This window comes from Protopterus annectens, chromosome 2.part0 (genome assembly GCF_019279795.1).
Source record: "Protopterus annectens isolate FY-2018-M chromosome 2.part0, PAN1.0, whole genome shotgun sequence".
Taxonomy (NCBI): Eukaryota; Metazoa; Chordata; order Ceratodontiformes; family Protopteridae; genus Protopterus; species Protopterus annectens.
Window position 1 is genome coordinate 1,669,253,355 of NC_056728.1, and position 22,390 is coordinate 1,669,275,744.

Below are 22,390 nucleotides of genomic sequence, written 5' to 3' on the forward strand. Positions count from 1 at the left end.
TTCACTTCAATTGCCTTGGGGATTACATTGGATGTTGGCCCTCTTGGAGAACATGAGGAAACAGTGGCAGTACTTCCTAGCTTCTAAGACAGCATCCTTAAAGGCAGACTATAGGGAAGATGATCAGGGCATCTGCAGGCTCTTTACTTGTAGAGGCACTGAAGGGAGGAGAATGGAGACACAAGCATGCCAGACTTCATAAGCTGTAAGGAATATCCAAACAATAGGCCACTCGAGAAACGGCATAACAACTGGGAGGACACAGTATTCCTATCTCAAAAACAAGGGCCTTAAACCCCTTGGAGGAAGTTTAAGACTGTCCATCAATTCCAAATGATGAATCGTGCAAAGGCTCATGCAACACCAACTGCGTGATAGATTTGCATAGGATTTCAGTCAGCTCATGACTTACAAGTGACCATGTTCACACCAAACACAGCACATATGGGGAAGAAGCCTGTGACAAGCCTGCCACTGACATCAAATCATAATCCCCAAATGACAGACATTCTGCTTCTGTAACTCAAGCTCCCACTATGCATCACACAAATATATGATGCCTCAGACCTGTGCCACAGAACCTGATGCATACTTCCCAGATGATCTCGCCTCAATAAAAATTGAATGACACTTCTAGGTTTGGGGGAAGGGAATCTTGGCCCTGAGTTGCACTAAGTTACAACTTGGTGATAAGTAGATGCACGAAATTAGGCAAATAACTCCAGACCTGAAACTCTCAACTGAGGTATAGAAAAAGTAAGAACCTTGAGAAAAATCCACAGAAGGGGAGCCAGACGCACCATCTGTTCCACCCCTGTGGCCTTCCATTACTATGGGGAACTACAATAGGCTCAACTAGGGTACATTAACTGGGGGGGCAGGCCCTGTCCCTGTGGGGTCCAGAAGGATATATGAAATGTGCTTATCATGGGAAGGCTAGATTTTAACCAATTCTCTGAAAAGCATTCCCTACAAAAAATCTTGAGTTTCCCTCTCAGTCCATGAAGGACCCTTACTTTAGGAGTTTCCTACATCCATCTAATAGAGGAATCAGATGAATATCAGCAGCTATAAATAACTCTGAAGGAAAGGTCAAGCAAATGCAGGCACTTTTACCAGCAATGGCAAAGACTGAGGTCCAAAACATGCAAGTATCATAAAGGACTGTCAGATGTCTACAGTCAATATGTTATATCACAGTGAGTAATTTCAAAAGGCATGCGACGATCCATTAGTGTAGAAACTTCTGAAAAAAGATGGTGAATTTTGACTGGTGTTAATGATATGTCCAACTACAGAAACAGTCAAGAAGGTTCCACAGTGACATACTCCATTTTGATATGATTCCATGGTCACTTCCAGTTCCTTTTTTATTTTGCAAACAATTTATGGATATGCTGTTTCTTCAACTTATGTCTATGGAAAAAAAAAATAACCCTTAAAGCTAAACTACATGATATCTGTTTTTTTCCTTCACTGATGTTTACAGGAACATCCAACTTTTTTAACAATGTTCAGCCATTGCAAAAACATATGTCCATATAGGAATAGTAGTAGCAAGAGTTTACTGTTGGAAAAGCCATTTTCAGGCTCCTTACTTCCTTCAACTGTTGGCTGTTATTACACAGAAGAATTAGAAAACATCTGAAAAAGATGTTAGTCATTGAAAGCTAAAGAAATTAATGCCTTCATCACAGAGAATGAACCGTCTGACCCTAAGTGAAGTTCAGTTCCTGAGACCAGAAACTAATTCTCCCAAATGAACATTTGTAAAGCTGTATTAGCAAAGTCCCTTTACCAAAGGGTTGAAGTTCTCTCAGAACAGACTCATTAATGGGAATTCATACAAAATCATTTTAGGATGCAAATGGCAGCTATAATGAACTTCAAAAAATATATTAAAATAGAGCAAGCAACTAAATAAATTTTCCATTGGGTACACATGTCTTTGACATAGACTCCTTAACGGGAATTTATACAAAATAATGATTGTTAAAGAGTAATGCTAACTACTGTCACGTCCCCACTCTGGGACAGTGATCAAGGAGCCTGAATCCTCACCACTGACACTGGAGATGAATATTTACTTAGAATACAAATGGATACACTCAGTAGTTTCGATGCAGACTTCTCTGCATTAAGAAAATTTCCTTTAAGACCACAGAGGGAACACAGTCAGCCTGGGGTCTGGGTTTCTATCTCTGTCTCTCCCCAAGTCCCTAGTAAGACTCCCCACTGGCACCGCTGTAGGGATAAGTTCTCAGCTGAGTGGCCACTCTGTGAAACCAATGCTTCTTGTCCCTGCTTCAAGTAGCTGACACACACACACACTTTGATATTTCATTTTCACACACACACACACACACACACACACACACACACACACACACACACACACACACACACACACACACACACACACACACACACACACACACACACACACACACACACACACACACACACACACACACACACACACACACACACACCTGAGAAAGGCTGGCACAGATTACCCGCTCTACCAACTTTGCCCAGACTATAAGACTCTTAAAACTGTATCTAATTATACTGGGTAAACTTAATATTAATACAAATGGCTTTCAGGAGTGGCCAGAGTTATCACCAATAATTATATACAAATACTCTCAAAGCTTAAATATTTTCTAAAATGGACCAGCCACAATGAAAAGTTTAAATATATTTAATAATAAATAATAAAAGAACAAGAAAATACTAAATATCTATTTACAGTAAACACCATAGTTTTAGTAATATGAAATATTGAAAATAACACAGCTGGAATGAGTCACACAGTTACAGAAAAACACTACTTAACTATTCACACTATTTTTTCCAGACTGTGCTAGAAAATTACTGTTCCTACTTACTGAATAGAGTAGGCAAGATTATGTGGGTGAGTGGTTCTTGTTGTCAGATCCGAGACAGAAAATAGAATACTGAGAGCTATCTCATTTTACCTGTTTCTGGCCTAGCAGTCAAGTGTGGGGTCATTTATTGCACTGTTCTAACTTGTTGCTACTTGTGTGTCTCTGCTATCTTTAAACAAAAAAAAAAAATCTTGCTTTTTTCCCACTTTCTGAAATTTAAAAAAAGTTCAGTTACAGATATGCTGTCCTGAACTGTTTGTAAGTTTCTTGGAGGCCATTGCTTGCTTGGGCTAAAGGGAAGTCTCTGTGTTCATCAGTGGCAGTGGGTAAACACTGAACAGCCTGTCTGCCCCTGTGGGAGTGTTACTGCCTAGAAACTGTAGTTTTATTGGCCATTTTGGGTCAATTCCAAACTCCTTGATCCCCCTCTCTTAAAACCTGATTGCCTCGTGGTTTTGGCGTCTTTTCAGACTTGTTGGCTGTTGGTGAAACACCTATCAAGAGGAGAAAACGCTGAGAGAAGAAAGGAGCCACTTTTGAGATTTTAAGTATTTTTCTTCAGATTATTTGTTAAGATTTCTGCATTGCCGCCTACTTTTTGGTGTTTTCCAGCTTGCTAAACTTGATATCTGTATTAGGAACTGTATTTAGAACACATCTAGAGCCTGTTTACTGCATTTCCTGTGTTGCACTTATTTTAAAATCGTTTTTTTCTTAAAACTTGCATTTTACCTGTCTCTGGCCTAGCACTCAAGTGTGGGGTCATTTATTGCACTGTTCTAACTTGTTGCTACTTGTGTATCTCTGCTATCTTTAAACAAAACAAAAAAAAAAAAAATCTTGCTTTTTTCCCACTTTCTGAAATTTAAAAAAAAAGTTCAGTTACAGATTTGCTGTTCTGACTGTTTGTATGTTTCTTGGAGGCCATTGCTTGCTTGGGCTAAAGGGAAATCTCTGTGTTCATCAGTGGCAGTGGTAAACACTGAACAGCCTGCCTGCCCCTGTGGGAGTGGTTACTGCCTAGAAACTGTAGTTTTATTGGCCATTTTGGGTCAATTCCAAACTCCTTGATCCCCCTCTCTTAAAATCCTCTTTTGCGTGTTTTTTGCGCATAGTGCGGCGCCGCTTAATCAGGTTTAAAGTATTGCCGGCTCCACAAAGTGTGCTCTTCACTTTTTCCCTTAGAACTGTTCCAAATCTCAAAGTAAGCACTCTATTTTCCTTTTAAAACCCAGCAGTAGCTAGGATAAGTATCTTATAAGTAAGCACTAATAAACTAAAGCACTACACCCTCTTATACTCCCCTTTAAGTACTTTGCTCCCTATTGGTCATTTTTTGATCAAGTCAAAAAGTAATTCCTTATACTATTCTGGCATGTCCATAAGTCAGTTTCAGGTTTACTCTCCAGTCCAGCTGGTGAATATGGGAATCTTGAGGCAATGTTACAACTGCCTTATGTACACAGACCACCCTCTCCTCTTCCCAACAAGCTCATGCAACTATATAGCCAAACTGGAGGCTGAGCTCTCTCAACATAGTACTGGCATGGTCAGTCTGGAGGAGAAGGTAATCACACACACCACAAATCCAGTCTCACATAGACCTATTTCAACAGCAAACCAAACACATAAACACACAAAAACATACTCGGAGGCTCTAAATAAAAATCTGCCCAAGCAACAAAGACCTCCAAAGCAGACATCCAAGCAACTGCTACCCCACAACAATACCCACGTATCACATAGTTCACAAAGTCAGTGGGCCGCACAGTCACAGCCCTTAAGGCTAAACAACACACCTAATACACTTGTAATAGGTGACTCTATTGTCAGACACACTGACGTCCCTCTCACCAGGCTGAACAAGGAGAAGTTCACTGTAAGCTGCCTGTCGGGTGCCAGGATCCGCCACATAACACAAGCAGTCAGGTCACTCCAAAGCAAGTACAAATATGACTCCGTCATGGACCATGCTGGTGTGAATGACCTGAGACGTACCTCCCTGGATTACATGAAAAGAGACAAAGAGGAGCTCTCTGATCATGTGGCCCAGGCCAGTATGACCCTGACCTTGAGTAGCATCTTACCCTCACCAAGAATGATACCACAGTATAAAGACAAAATGATCAATTTCAACAATTGGCTAAAGCACTGGTGTCACTCAAAGGGGATCCAGTGTCTGTCAGCCTGGGATGACATGCTTGACAAGCCACGTTGCTTCACTAGGGACGGCTTGCACCTGTCACCCCTGGGTTTTCGAATACCGGCCAAGGCTCTTGCCACCCCCATATTGCCTTTTTTAGGCAAGGCTCAAAAGACAAACCCACCTCCTTAGACAACACAAGGAAAAATAAACTAAGGCTAATGCTGCTCAATGCCAGAAGTCTAAACCTCAAGATGCACGCATTTGAGGCTCTCCTCAGTATGGAGAATATCGATATCTGTTCAGTAACAGAAACCTGGTTCAAGGCTCCCGAGAGCACCCCAGCACTACCAGGCTATACCTCATACCATGCTTTTCGGCCCCAAAACTCGGACTGAACCACAAGAGGAGGGGGAGTATCCACAGTCATCAAAGATACCCATACCTCCAGGCTAGTGGCACTGCACGAAACATCTGAGACCATCCATGTGCAACTAACAGTGGGCAAAATTGCCTTCCAGTTTGTAGCCTGCTACAGACCACCCTCCCAAACTCAGAAAGCCCACTCGGCTTTCCTAAAGACACTGGAGAATATGAAGGTCTCTCCAAACACCATTATATTGGGTGATTTTAACTACCCAAACATAGACCCTAGCCCAACGGTTCCTAGAATTTATAAACTCAAATGCTATGGAACAACTGGTCACCACTCCCACAAGAGGGGAAAACATATTGGACCTGATCATCACCAACATGGGGACTCTATGTTCCATACCAGAGGTATACCCCTCATTGGTAAGATCTGACCATAAATTAATCACTATGGACATCCATATCCCATCCCCACCCCCAGCAAAGGAAACCACGGTCAAAAACTTCTCAAAAGCAAACTCCCCACTTCTCAAAACTGAGGTGGAATCCTTCAGAGCCCCACGGCCAGTGGAAAATATGGCCCAAACTGCAGAATCCTTTACAAACGCATTCTATGGATACCTACAGGAATGCATGGATCGTGCTATCCCAAATAAAACCAAGACACACTCCTCCAAAGGCAGGAGACCTGTCTGGTGGACCCCAGCCATAAATAAGCTGTACAACAGGAGGAGGAAGCTACTACATGATAGAGCAAAATCCCTGAAAGGGAAGGCAACTCTGATCAGTACTAGCAAGAAACTACGATCCCTCATAAAATCATCTAAGGCTAGCTTCGAAAGAAAAATTGCACAAGACGCTAAAGATAATCACAAGGCTTTCTTTAGTTATGTCAGAAACCTGGGTGGAAACTTCCAGATATGCTCTGAGTTAGTGCAAAATGACAAAAAATACACTGAACCCACAGACATTGCCAACATCCTGGCAGACAGGTTCAGTGCAAACTCCCCCCCCCCCAAAATGAGCAAATGACTATCCCAACAGATAGTAGCCTCCCTGACATCACAGATGCACAGGTGAGAGCTGCCCTCTCCAAAGCAAAAAACACAGCATCAATGGGACCGGACGGTGTCCCGGGCTGCGTTTTATATGAGCTCCAAGAAGAACAGAACCCTCACTTAAAATCACTGTTCAGTCTCAGCCTTACAACAGGATATGTACCCAAAAAATGGCGTACAGCAACAGTGGTCCCACTCCATAAAGGTGGTGCCACATCGGACCCCGGAAACTATCGCACTATTAAGCCTAACTAGCCTGGTCTGCAAAGCTATGGAGCGTATCATCATGGAACTCATAAACAAAGACATTGGGAACCTCCAAACACTGGCTCCTACCCAATTCGGCTTTGTTAAGGGCAGATCTTGCCTCTTGAACCTGGTCAATTTCTTTGAAACAGTCACCAAGGCCATAGACGAAGGGAAGGTAGTCCACACAGCCTTCCTTGACCTTGCAAAAGCCTTCAACACAATACCCCACTCGGGAATCATAAATAAGCTCACCAGCTTAAATATCAACCCCTATGTCACAAGATGGATTGAAAACAGGCTTAGGGATAGAACCCACATGGTCAGAATTGCAGGTGCCATGTCAGACTCTAAACCAGTTACAAGTGGCGTCCCACAAGGCTCAGTCCTGGAACCTCTCTTGTTCGGTATATATTTCTCAGAGGTACAGGCTAACACAGGAGGACTATGGCTGACAAAGTTTGCAAATGACTGCAAACTGGGGGCCATAATCGACTCGCCGGCTGACACAAGCATCCTCCAAAAAGGTCACACAGAGATGGATAACTGGTGCCAGAGCCATGGCCTAAAGCTAAATGCCAAAAAGTGCATAGTCATCCCCTTTGGGAAAAACAAAGTGCCCACAAATTGCCACATAGGTGGTAATCCATTAAGTACGGAAGAAGTAATTAGGGATTTGGGGACCCAAGTAGACTGCAATCTCTCCTTTGACAATCACATTGCCAAAGTGGTTAGAAAGACATTCTATATAGCCCACCTTATCACGAAGGGGTTCACATCTAGATCAAGAGAGGTCATTGTGCTCCTCTACTCATCAGGCCCATAACTGAATACAATGCCCCATTTGGGATGTACCTTACCCAACACCTGCTACAACTAGAAAGACCCCAAAAGTACCTCACCAAGAGGATCAAGGGACTCAAACAGATGCCCTATGCAGTTAGGCTAAAGAAACTCCAGCTCTACTCAGTTGCTTACCGCCTACTCAGAGGCGATCTGTGCCTGACGTATAAAGCCATGTCCAACCCAGAATTAATGGACATGCTCCACCTCAAGAAATCCAAATCCATCAGAACTACACGCTCCAGTGACTTAAACCTCAGCAAAGAAATAAATAGAACATGCTGGAGGGACAGATTCATATCCCAGAGGCTCCCCTCACTCTGGAACAAAATCCCAATCCATGTCAGACATGGCCCCTCAATGACCCTCTTCAAGAAGAATCTTGACGTTTGGATAGGAGATCGTAAATTTACCCCTGGGATCTCTTCTATGTCACTGCTAGACAGAGGCACGGTAAACTAACCTTAAATGGGCTATCTTCTTCGACCTACTATACAGAGGCACAGTCAACTAATCTAAGAAGGGTGGCGAGAGCCAAACACACTCTGGCTACGCTTGTAAATGCCCTAGGGCAGATAGCCTAGTATCAACCTATGAACCTATAATAACTAAATATTATTTTCTGGCTTACAGATTACCATCACACACATCGGGTCATCTGACTCTGTTTCCTGCACTATCCCCCATCACTAGAAGCTGATATATATATATATATATATATATATATACACACACACACACACACACACACACACACACACACACACACACACAGACATACATACATACATAAATAACTTATTTAGGGAAAATAGTTCTAGATGGATGTTTAATCCAGAAAATCTTGAAAAGATATGGTAAAAAGTAAGTCTTAAATCTACAAACACCAATACAGTAGAACACAAGACGAAGCACAGAAAAAGTAATAAGATTTGCCATTTAATTTAAATGAAATCTGGCCAGTATTTAATGGTGTTATAAAGCAGTCAACAAAAGTGAAGAACTATTGGCTCCTTACTGAAATGTTGGCATACAAAGTGCAGAATGTCAACATGCCAAAAAAAAACCCCTGATAAGCTGACAGAAAAGCAAATCTCGAACACCACTCTTTTCCTTTAAACTTCTTTTTTGCAGTGGGAAAGCCCCCCTACTCCCCCAGAAATTATATATACTAACTCTGAGATCACCATACCTCAGAGAAAGGGGAATATTATAGGAAATGGCCATCGTGGACTTAGTATATGGAAGTCAGTTTTTTGGCCATTCAGTCTCAGTGTTTGACATTCACTGTTGCAGGTCCAAACATTTCATACGGAGACCCAAAACATCATCAAATGTGAATTAAAACCTTACAGTCCTAGCTACAGACTTATCCGAAAGGTTTCTGGTACATGTTGCCAAGTGCTATAAAAACACAATTGTACGTCACAATAATGCAAGCAACAACAACTGCAGTGTATTAAATCCCTTTCAAGAAATCCAAAGAGAAGTTTGTTTGTCTTTTTGGCTTTTCCCAGTTAGGGGTTGCCACAGCAGAACTCCGGTCTGCTAATGATTGGCAGTAGATTTTTTTTTAATTGGTGCCGAGTTGTCAGCCCGACGCCCAACCTTCAGCGAAGGCACGCCCATTCATGCATGTCTTTCGGAGGCCACTCGACCGCGGGGAGGACATGCAGACTCCACACAGAAGGCACTCCAGCCGAGAATCGAACAGAGATCTGACTGAAAATTGCACAATATCACAGGCCCCCGAATTCTCAAAAGCTTGCAAGGAGTGCAAGATTGGTGCAGCAGCCCACACAAGCAATATGTCTGCCGTGCAAACCAGGAACAACCTGCAGGGGCATGCACGAGCGCTCCTGCACTAATCTTGCACAGACTAAGCCCTGGTATGCAAATCACCCCATTTGCAGGTGAAATCCATGCAAATGAGGTGATTTTGCAATCCAGGAAGCTTGCAACAGTCCATGCAAGTCTAGTGTTATCTGCAGAAATGCACTCGGTTAGTAACAGAGTACATTTCTGCAAAATCCAAAACGGAGCTATGACAGCACCAAATAAAGGCTGCATATCATTGAGGAAGCATGCCAATGGCCAAGTATAAGGCCATTGGCATTGCAAACAATACAAAAAATAAAAAAATCAACTTTATTTTTTTTTTTAGCCGATCTCGGCTGTTTAAGCATAGGGCAGTGGCGGCCATATGGGATCGGGGGGGGGGGGGGTAACAAAATAAACCTAAAAAACCATTCTAACTAAAATCACTATTCTGCCATGCAAGTTAATGGCAGGCAGAAGACAACATGGCCAGTGAGTAGTGGTTGCTAAGGGGGGAGGCTCGGTGTGACACATGTAACTATGCATTAGCAGGCAATCCTATGAAAATGAGGGGAAGGTTAGTGAATCCCAATTTTCCTCAGCATTTGAGTCAGGTCCCAACAGTGTAAGAGTATGAATAGCTGTGTGCAAGCCTAGGAAATAGGTGACATCATGGGGGGGGGGGGGGGTGTCAGGCGGACTGGAGCCCTGTGGCTCAGGTTTGCTTCTAGCTTAGCACACCTAAGCTAGGGGTTGTGACTAAACCTGCATAGTACTCGTTACAAAGCGTAAGTGGGTGTACATGCTGCGCACCAGGTTTTACAGCAAGAAAAAGGAAGTTAAACCTGGAAATAGCAGCAGTGTGTACATTTGAGCACTCTGTTTGTGCGGCGCGCACACGAGCTTAAACAGGGAGGCAATGGGAAGGGAAGACAGCAGTAGGAAGGCATTCAAGGAGAACTACCATAGCTGTCAGGTGAAATGTATCAGAATCATGCAATTACACAGGCAGCAGACTAGCCCAGCCCAGAACACTACTATAAACTAAGCAAACAACTTCCCTTCTGTTTTTTCCGAAACTCTTGACCATCGGTGTATACAAGCGGGGAAATTTTAACAAACAAACCTACAAAATGAGAAGGGCTGCAGCAGGCAACATACAACAACATGTGCAAGAGGCAGAGGGTGGTGAGGATGTGAATGCTGCCGAACAACCCACAGTGAAGAGACGGAGAAGAGTGCACAGACCCAGGGTAACCTACCAGGGGCTACATGAGCTGGAGATAGTGGAGCGCTATAAGGTGGACAGAGGCCTCCTACAGGAAATTGTTGAGCTGTGCCGGCCACACCTGACACACCAAATGACCGAGGGGAACCCATCCCAGTGGATACCAAGGTATGTATAGGCCTAGATATACTAGCCACAGGTACCTCCCAAAGTCCTTTTCATTCACTGTGAGCAGGAACTAGATATGTTGTTTGGCAAACAGCAACTCAGATGGATTGGGGATTTACCTCTAACAATATACACTGTGGAAACAAGGCAACAAACAGGAGGGGGGTGTGGCTGACCTGACTACAGACTGTAAAAGTACTGCTATACTACATTTGGAGTAATGTTGGTTTAACAGTGTGTGTGTGTGGATATGGCTGTCCTACATGTCTCAATACCTGTCATGTCAGTTCCATGTTTATGAGGAATCCCCATCTGCAGACTGGACAGTGTTGTGCCTTTGGTTTCATGTGTTACCCATGGAGCATCTATCTGTGGACTGCAGAAGGTAGTGTGAGGATTGCAGTTTGTAGACGGTGAAAGCTCTGACAATTACTGACTTCATATCCCTCATAGGACATATGTTGCAACAAACCCCATTGCAACAGTAAATGTATGAGGTTATCACAGCAACATGTCAATATTGGCCCTGTGTATGGGCTTCCAGCCACACCTCTGTCAACCTTTGTACATGTTGTACATGAAGTGGTGCATACATGCTGTACACCACAATTAGTGTCAATTATATAGCCAGTGATGTATCAGACTGCTACACATGTTATGTACAGTAAGGGTTATATTTCATGACATAACCTGGACATTCTGTGGATGTTTGTATAGTACTGAGGTATGTGTACTTATGGTGAATGTCGACAGTGTGTGTATTGTTAATATGTACTTTAGCCTATGTACACACTGTGGTAGATTTCATTGTTCTAGTTTCCCTCCTATCTGATGTTACATGCTGCTCCACTGTATGGTACCGTATTGGCATACATGTTTGTAGGGCCATAAACACACATGTCCCACACCACAGACAGCCATCAGACCACACTGTGTAGCAGCCCAGTATATGTGGGGTCAGTCTGAGAGTGGCACATATGAGGATGGTGTAGAACAGATAGTCCATATACTGTAATATTATGCTAGCTTACCATATTTGGCTGTGGCTGTGTTCACATTGGTTGTGGTTATGCACTTTCACACAGGTGTATCTTACCCTATGCTGTGACATGCCTGTTGAGCATGCTATATATATGCAGGTACATGTGCAGTCCCCCAAAGGAGATGTAGGCTAGTGTTGAGCCAGTCTGCCTGTACCCCGCACAGTGCATTGTTACATGCCTAGCAGCTTAGTGTACTTACCCAGTGAGATGTGCAGATACTTGTCAGATGTACTGCTGCTGGGCCTCCCTTAAAAGTCATGTATGTCAGGCAGAGCAGTCGGATGCTGTACAGATGTATGTCAATATCTAATGGGTAGTACATGGCCATGGCACCCCTGTACCAGCGGTCATTATGTGTCAGGCCAGACAAGGGTGTGTGAATGCATAACCTATGGTGGCAAATGTAGACGAGTCGTTATGTGTTATACCCATCTACATGGCTGTCTACATCCATATTGTCAGGCACGGTACACATGTTTTGCACTAAGGACTTATGTGTATACCTCTGGACTGTACAGAGTCTATATTGGCCAATATCTCTGCTGCAGTCCACAGAGGCACTACGTGCTAGCAGCGGTACATTACAATGATGTCCTTCGGATGTCTGTCAGTAGCCAATGGCACACATGTTATAAGCAGCTGTGACCTCCCACACACACCATGTCTGTGACGACAATCCCAATGACAGCAGCAACAGTCTACTAATATACATGCTATACATACCTGACATCGCCTTGCACTACGACTTTGGGACTATAGGGGCTGGGGTAGGGCTACACTCCATGTACAGGACATATGGTGGATATATATGTACATATACTTATCCAGATAGCCATATATATATGATTACATGTGTAGTACATCCAATTACCACTGTCATGGCAACCACCCACGATACATCCCTACTTCATGTGGGCGTGGTCCCTTTACATTTCCTGTGTGATGGACATACTTCCTGTGTGTGGGCATCAGTGTTACAGACAGCAGGTAGCACTACCTTTGACACGAGAACCGGCACGATCAGGGCAGCCACATATTTAGAGGAGGATCAGGAACTACAGACAGACTGTGAGTAGAGTTGTGTCATGCTTTGTATAGAACTGGTGTTACAGGGTGTGTGTGTATGTACTAGTTTACCTTGGAATGCAGTCTGTCTGCACAGCTCACAACTGTGGGCCTATCCTCTTGCTGGCCAGAAGTATGCCTATTATGTTTTGTCTGTCCACCACACAGGTCCTGCGTCAGATATTACACTGGCAGTGTGTGTGTGTGTTGAGTGCTATCAGTACATGGCTACATCCATTTCTGTTTCTAACCTCAATTCCCTGACTAAGGGTATGTTGCAGACTATCCTGTAACACCAGCAACTTGCTTAGTGTATGACAAAAGTTTTCCACATTTCTGCCTGTGTTCCAGCCTCTGTCCTTCACCTACATACCAAGCTTTGCACATATGTCATGCTGTCAGGAGTTGTTCTGTAGTGGGCTGTGAGTATATCACACTGCCATTGCTGCCATCAGTCCACTGCTGTTGTATCCCCCACACATAAGGTGGAGCTGGGGCCATATATGTGTGGGCGTCACCTATGCAATACATGTGTGCCCTTATGGACTCCAGAGGCCAGTGTATGTAACAGTGGTATATGTCCCTGAATTACTGAGTCTGGGGGGGAGCACCATAAATGACCTAGGCTGTTACAAAATGTGGGGGTATCAGGGGTGAGCTGCCTTAAGGTATCTGGATGTACAGTACCGTAAACTTCACCTATATCTACATTACTTGCATGAATTGGGTTAATGCAAGCATCCTGCCATACAGCCTGTTCTGTTTGTCGGTGTGCTCGTGATGGTGTCAGTTATGACTTGTTATGTAACAGTTATACCCCATTTGGTCACATGACATCTTTACCACCAACTGAGTTTGTACAGAGTGTAGATAGAGGTTGCTGAACTATACACCTGCACTACATACTGTTGATTGTTTGGTATCCTGTGGCCCAGTCTGTTTTCATTATTGTACAGTTTGAAGGGCTTGGCCTGGACAGCAACAGTTGTGAACCTTTCCAGACTACTGTATTAGTGTAACGTTTCACAGTTGCATTACTCTGTTTATATGGATGTCAGTGTCTGAACAGCTATATGACATGGCATACAGAACTGTAATAGTACACAATTAAAGGCTTTCCATTTCTGCAAAGCTGTATGTGTTGGTTTTCCTATGACCTCTATGTGGGTATATGTTGCAGGCAATGATTGTCATTTGTATGTGTGGCCCATACAGTGTCCAGTTGTTCAGGTGTTAACTGTACGCATAGTGGCTGTTCTATATTGTGTGCACCTTCTACATATGTATCTTACTGTACATATATCTGCGTATGTATGTGTAGTCACATGTATCTCTCTCTCTATATATATATACATATATATATATATATATATATATATATATATATATATACATATATATGTATATATATATATATATATATATATATATATATATATATATATATATATATATATCTATATATATATATATATATGTGTGTGTGTGTGTGTGTATCTTTATCTGCATATCTGTGTCTGTATATCTGTATCCTGGGGATGATGATGGCTTCCACATATTACATTTCCTATGGGAGCCAGACTGTACTGCATGATATATTACCAATACCAGCCTGACATCATACAGGTGGGATGTAGTACTGGTAACATCTTGTGCCCATGTCATGTCAGGTTCTGGCTATGGGATCTGCAACACCTGGTAGTGTATTGCAGGGCGGACGTGTTTGGCTGTGGGGGGGGGGTGCCAATTACTACAATAAGTATATTGTTTGGGGCCTCCTAACCCCACTGATGGGACATATGTGTTTCTGTTAATCTACCACTGCTATCTACGGATGTATGCCCACATATACCTATACAGGTATATATATTTGCTTACATATTTCTAACTATGTCCGTATATAACTACGGAGATATACATCTGCGTACATATATGTAACCTGCTGTGTATATGTGGACATATAGGTGTTGTTTTATATATATATATATATATATATATATATATATATATATATATATATATGTGTGTGTAGATTTGCACGTATATATGTTCATATATATCTATGTATATATTTCAGAAGGCACACTGAAGACGCTGAGAGCGAAACCGGCCACCGGTCTGTGTATCTATGGGCTGTTTTGGTTAATAAACAGTTCAAACTCTGCTGACTTGGATTTTCTTATGTCGTGAGTGCTGGATTTACTTTGTGGATTGTATGTTTATGTCCGTGCACCATTTTGGTTCAGCGCATCCATGCTGTTTTGGGATTTTATATATATATATATATATATATATATATATATATACATACATATATATCTACATATATAGATATATAGTATCGGTTTAGATATGGATATAATTACACACAAACACATACATCTAGATGCTGGTATACATTCTCTGTACTGTTGCATATCTGGGTTGGATGTTATGTTACAACAACATCAGAGTTATGTATTGTTGGCATGGCTTAGTGGTAAATCACTTTGGGTATGGTGTGCATGGTCTTGGGTTTGAGCCTCGCAGAGGCTGTTGATTTTGTTGCTGGGCGGAACATGGGTTTTTGGATACTGGCTGATTACAGCACTTTACAGCAGTGCATCTTCATTAGACAAAAATTTAGTTATCAGGACGGGAACCTGTAGTGCCATGTGTATACCAGGGTCATGTGTTTCCAATATACCTGAATTAGACATTCCTATTAGGTTTTGTGTGCATACCGGGCAACCTTGTGTGCCATGTATGCTTTGCGATACCTACAAATAAAACCGTTAGTGTAAACAAAGTCACACGTGAAGTCCATTATTACCAGGGAAACATTCGTCCAATGCTGGACAACCCAAAAATTAGGTATTCTACTTTCCTCTAAAAGCATGGCTGCAAAGGTACGCATGGCTATGTGCATGGACTACAGCGTGTAGCACACCTAGGATACTTGCGTCGGGACAACATACAGGACGAGTCCTGAGGGGAGGAGGAGTGGAGGGTGGGCAATGTGTGGTGGTGTGGTAGCTACGAGCTGGTAACCAGGGAAGGGATGGTGGCTGTGTGTGTGCAGCGGGAGGTGTGGGGTGGAACTGTGGGTAAAGTAAATATGGGTCGACGAGAGGCTGGGTTGGATGGGCCTGTACTGGTCGGCCCGCCTAGTGGGTGGGGGAGAGGGGAATGTGATATAAACATGTGAAACATAAAAGAGGACTAATTTAAATCCCTATTTAAATGAAACACTTACAATAAAATGAACTAGGTAGTGTATTGCAAGGTGGACATGTTTGTCTGGGGGTGGGTATGCCAATTCATACGAAACATATATTGTTTGGGGCTTCTCAACCCCATTAACAGTGCATTTGGACATGCATGTTTCTGTTAATCTAACATTGCTATCTACAGATGTCTGGCCATATATACCTATATGGGTATATATATTTGCTTACATATCTATAACTATGTCCGTCTATACCTACGGAGATATATATCTGTGTACATATATGTAACTTGCTGTGTTGACATAGATATGTGTAGATGTCGGCATTTGCATGTATATATGTTCATATATATGTATATATTACTGGACATTTTTATATATATATATATATATATATATATATATATATATATATATAAAAAAACTACATATATAGATATGTTGTATCTGTTTAGATATTGATATATTTACACACACACATACATCTAGATGTAGGTATACATTCTCTGTACTGTTGCATGACTGGGCTGGATGTTATGTTTCTGAAAACATTGATTTATGTATATCTGGCATGGCTTACTGGTAAATAACTTTGTGTATGGTGTGTATGGTCCTGGGTTCGAGCCTTGCAGAGGCTGTTTATTTTGTGGCTGGGCAGAACATGGGCTGTTGGATACAGAGTGATTAAGGCATTTTAAAGCAGTTGTATGCGGGCTTGCACGTAGCTAAGCAGTGCTAACTTCCGGTTACAGTTTCATATACTCAGTTAGCTTCCACATTGCTTAATCTGTGTAGGCAGTGCTTACTCCCGCGCAAACACACACAAACATGCTTACTAGTGCTTACATATGCTTTCTACTGCTTAGCTGTGCTTACACCTGGTTACTGGTGCTTTATTCATTAAGACACTGCTACTTCACATGTGCATTTCCTGCAGTACTCTAGTTCATACATGTGTTATTTAGAGGGTTTTGCAACAAAACAATTGGTTATAACGTGTTTTGTCATGTAAAATAGACTATGCTGCAGTGGGGCTCAAACCGGGATTGACTGCTAGTGAGCCAAACGCCCTACCCACTACAGTATTGCTGTACCGCTTCATTTGCATATAGCTTGCTTTTTATCCTCTTTTTGCTATTTAAGCTACATTAACCGTAACTAAGCGATGGGCAAACCCACGCACCTACAGTTAAACTTCGTCCATTTCATTACAAATAAATATTTATTTTTATTTTCTTTATTCACTATTGCTCTTATACATGCTGGGGGGTATGTGTACATCTATGGGCGGTCTCGCTCATTGTTTACTACCTTTCTGCAGTCCCTCATTGCAGGGACGTAAATATTCTGAGAGCTCTGCTCTCAGATATGCCCCCTGCAGTCATACACACTCCGTGTAAGCCTAGGAGCTCAGCCAGCACGCCTTCATTAATATGCATGGTGCGCTGCCGTCCTCCTCCTACATGGGTGCTTCCGTGCTGGACGCAGATTAGTGAATCCAGGGGAGGATCTATCAATATAATCAGCAACAACAAAAAGAACACAGACTGCAATACACAACAATTTACAAACAGTGCCAACTTCACTTTAAAGGTACTGTCGGTTTTCCTTGAAGTAGAGGAGACAAAAGATATGATTTTTCAAAGAAGACATAAAATAACTTACAATTCAGCCTGAATATTGTCAGTCAGTTTGAAAAGAAGTTCTTGCCCTTCAGCTTGAGTGTCTGAATATTGGGGCAAGAGACCTTGTGGTCCTCGACAGCAACGTGGCATCCTCACTCGCTGATTCTGTAACCTACATGACAAAAAAAAATCAGAATTTTGATTATTTTGCAGTGGGCCTTCACATAGCTTCATACAGAAAAGTACATCAATGCACACTTCATTAAAAGACAGTAGCATCTGATGGACATGCAAAGCAATTTTATTTCAGTACTTATAGAAGTGTATGACACCAGTCACTAGTGCAAACTGCCGTACTTGTCATTGTTTCACACTCATTAGACAGTAAGAAACACTGCATACCTAAAAGCCACAAAATCCACGGGGCACATACTCAAACGTAAGGAATCTACCTCACAGTAAAAATAAAGCTATGGCATCAAGTACTGTAATTCACTGAAAAGTGACACAATGAAGAAAATAAACACCAGCTATTGAACAGGTGCTGATATTCATGATTTTCTAGGTGTGTAACTCCTGTCTGGAATCTTACCATTTAAGCCCATTCATTTGTATAACGACACAGCTGCAAATCCATCTGTATCACAACTGTAACAAACTCTGATGACAACAGACAAACACTGCATCTTGAAAATGTTGCTGTTTAAACTGCTAATTTGTCTTGTTCCAATGTTCCTGAGTCTTGATAAATCTACAAGAGTAAACAGTGCATTTGCTGTTTTAACCATTTTTTCCCACATCTGTTCAGGTGCTCTGCTGAATGGGCCGGGGAAGAGCTATCCATTTCTTTAATGCCATAATCCAGTCCCCATGAGTATTAATGGGAGTCTACGTAAGAAATTAATTTATTCTAAAATGCCATATAAAAACTCAGAAACCCATTGCTATACAATACTATAATGAATAACTGCGTCCAAAAGAAATTTCATAGCTTTAAAATACAGGTCATCACCTATGTGAAATTTGCATGTTTTCCCAGGATCTGCAAGAGTTCTCCTTTCTGCTCCCAAAAGCATATCACTATAAAGTACCCAGTGGAGTACTATAATTAACCTTGTCCTTGGGGTCTAGGCCTGAGCTGTCCAACCTTAGTCTGAGGGCCGCATCCATAATAGTAAATACAGTACATATATTGAAATTACTTGGAGAGTCCTACAGTGTTAGGTTTAGCACGCACATCAAAAATTTCATAAGAAAGAAAATTCATGTTGCTTATGAAAGTTTTTTATTGAAACAGTAGACAAAAATGCAGGAATGTTTACAGCACAAATGTCTTTCCATTAAGGGCCAGTTTTTGAGCTGTTGTAATATTAAACCTGCTGGCATTTAACCCTCATAACTCAGTTGTTAGGGTCAGTCTTTCCTTCTGCATGCTCACTCTTTTTGGCAGCCTCTGGCTCAGTGCTTAAGAAATTCTTCACAGGTCTCAACCACTGGAACTTGTTAGATTCAAATGCACAAAAAAAAATTAGTCTTTTTTAGAAACTGAATCTCTGTCCTGGAGTACTTATCACACCTCTGTTTAAAGTTATGAACAAATCCTGTCTGCATTTGTGACCATAAATTTGGGATCTTGCATTAGATTTTTAAGTTCTGCTGTGCCAGATTCACATCATTTTTAAGAAATATGGGTATTTCTTCCTCATGAAAGGCAAAAAAGCATTCCAGACATTTTCAAGCACTCAACCAGAGAATATCAGAATGAAGGAGCAAATCACCATATGTAACATCCACTTCACTCACAAAATCTCAAAACTTATGATTACTCAAGAGATATATTACCTCCTCGTATAATATTAGTTATTTTTACAGCTACTTTCATGGCATTGACTTGACGTGGAAATTTTCCACAGAGTGCTTCTTGGTGAATTATGCAACGAATTGTAGGGCAGTTAATATTATTTTGTTTCAGTAGTCCGCAAAAACCACTTTCAGTCCCCGTCACAACTTTGACCCCATCTTTATGATGCAAAAACATTTATCAAATCCTCCATAGTTCATAACAGACCTTTGAACTGTTTCAAAAATATCAGTACCTTCAGTAGTCCCAGGTAAAGATACAAGACTGAGGAGCTCTTCATTAATAGTAAAGTCCTCTTGAACAGTTCGAATAAAAATTAAAAGTTGACTAATGTCTGCTTGCTCAGTGCTTTCATCCAGACACAATGAAAAGTACTCACATTTTGCTATTAAATCACAGCTTTTTTGAAACATATTGATCCATGTGTTGTACGCATCCTCCGATGGTCTGATGAGATAATGCCACTGTTTTGAACTTCTCAGCTAATTTCGGCACATTAAATTGTTTTGTTATTTCAACTGCACATTTCTTCACTATCACACCATCACTAAAGGGCTATTTTGCTTTCACTAACTCCAATGCTACTTTGTACGAAGCGGCAAGGCTAGAACTTTGTTCAGTGTGAAGTTTTGCAAAAAAAAAAAAAAACTGGTTTGGTGCATCAATTTCTTCTTATATTTTGCAATAATGGTGCATCTTGATTCTCCACTATACATATCAAATAATTTACTGTGTAATGTACCGTGTCACTTCAAACAATACTCTTTAGGCATTGACAAACTTGCATGCAAACAAGACATTGAATTTTATTTCTGTTGTTTGTAATCAAATAGTCTGATTCCCATCGGCTTTGATACACTCACTTTTGATCTTCAATTTTTCTTTTACTTTTAGGCATTTTTATCTCAGAATAAGTAATAATAAAACACAACCTCAATATGCTGAAGATGAAGCACCTGAACAAACCAACACCACTAACTGTGAGCTCAGAAACGTGACCATGAGATTCACCCAGAACCATACGTATTGGAACAAAATAGTGTACAAAACTTAACACAAACTTTTCATGCACTGCACATCTGCCTTCAGTCTAATACAGTGAGTATGCAAAATAATGCCATCTTAAATTCAACAATTTCCAGGTAATAAAGCTGACAATAACACAGGTAATACGGCAAACTCCAAGTTCAACTACGAATGGTTCTTCTTTAGAAAGCATAATCAAATCCCCCCAGGTCAGTTAAGTTACTGTTAGGAAAATAAAGCACATTCCCTCAAACACAACTGTCATGATCCACACTATTCATCTAACACTTTCAATCAGAAACTTTACCTTACTCTAAGAGTATAAGGTCTCTATGAAGCAGGGAGAGTAAGGGCCAAGAAATGAATTGCTATCCTGCTTGTCCTGTACTGTTTTACAGGCCCCGTCCCTCCGCTCCCTCCCTCTCAGCCTTTGTAGTTCCACAAATAGTGCATGACATCACTCTGCCCCAGCGAAAGCTGCCAACCAGAATAATGCAGTTGTAAGGATGCCTGCCTGCATGCTTAGTTAACTTGACAGTTTACTGCCGTACTTAAAATTAGGTAAAAAAAAAAAAAAGGCTGAGGAGAATCATACCTCTCATAGCAAGAAATAAGGACAAAGCCATAAATAATAGGGGACAAATACACAAAAAGAGGGACAATTTTTAAATACTGCTCTTACAAACTTCAAAAGCTGATATAATAACAAGTTTTGCATTAGCATGATTTTTCTGAAGGGCATGACATTTGAAACTCAAATGTCTGTCATTATTTTCTGACTTCAGTCATCAATGATTTGCCAGAAAACACAAATGTTATGAGAAATAGACAAAAAAAATATGTGGGAAAAATCTGGACATTCTGCGAAAATCTGGACAGTTGAGAGGTGTGAGTGTGTGTGTGCGTGAGCGATCGGAGAGAAAGAGTGAATGAATGCAGGAATGACAGATGAAGAGAGAGTGTGTGTGTATGTGAATGGTGAATGCAGTTATGAAAGCTGAAGAGACTGTGTGTGTGTGTGTGTGTGTGTGTGTGTGTGTGTGTGTGTGTGTGTGTGTGTGTGTGTGTGTGTGTGAACGACTGGAGAGAAAGAGTGAGTGAATGCAGGTATGAAAGCTGAAGAGACTGTGTGTGCGCGTGTGTGAGATCAGAGAGAGACAGTGAATGAATGCAGGCATGAAAGCTAAAGAGTGTATATGTGTGTGTGTGTGAGTGACTGTGTGTGTGATAGGAGAGAGTGAGTGAGTGAATGAAGGTATGAAATCTAAAGAGTGTGCGTGTGTGTGTGTGTGTGTGTGTGTGTGTGTGTGTGTGTGTGTGTGTGTGTACGCAACTGGAGTGAGTGAATGCAGGTATGAAAGCTGAAGAGACTGTGTGTGTGAGATCAGAGAGAGACAGTGAATTAATGCAGGTATGAAAGGTGAAGAGTGTATATGTGTGTGTGTGTGTGAGTGACTGTGTGTGTGATAGGAGAGAGTGAGTGAGTGAATGAAGGTATGAAAGCTAAAGAGTGTGCGTGTGTGTGTGTGTGTGTGTTTGTGTGTGTCTGAGCGACTGGAGAGTGAGTGAGTCTTATTTACATATGTATGTGCTTGTCACCATGCTATTTGCACTAATGCAGCAGTTCAGGCAGGCCACACAAAACTGTCCAGCAGGCCGCATGCAACCCGTGGGCCATGTTTTGGTCAGCGTTGATCTAGGCTGTGGATGAAAATGGGTCGAGAAAGTCCAAATAAACAGAGAATTTAGAATGCATGACGGAGATGAAAGGGGTGCTGCTGCAGCTTAAATAAAG

The 22,390-nt window shown here is 41.7% G+C and overlaps 1 protein-coding gene across 1 annotated transcript in view; it reads right to left on the reverse strand.

The window, feature by feature from the left end:
• Positions 1-22,390, reverse strand: part of LOC122793565 (vacuolar protein sorting-associated protein 13D-like) — an 845,840-nt gene that overhangs the window by 230,163 nt on the left and 593,287 nt on the right. The window contains exon 4 of the mRNA XM_044061723.1: positions 17,749-17,880. Within this exon, the coding sequence (XP_043917658.1) occupies positions 17,749-17,880 (132 nt within the window). The remainder of the gene's footprint in view (positions 1-17,748; positions 17,881-22,390) is intronic.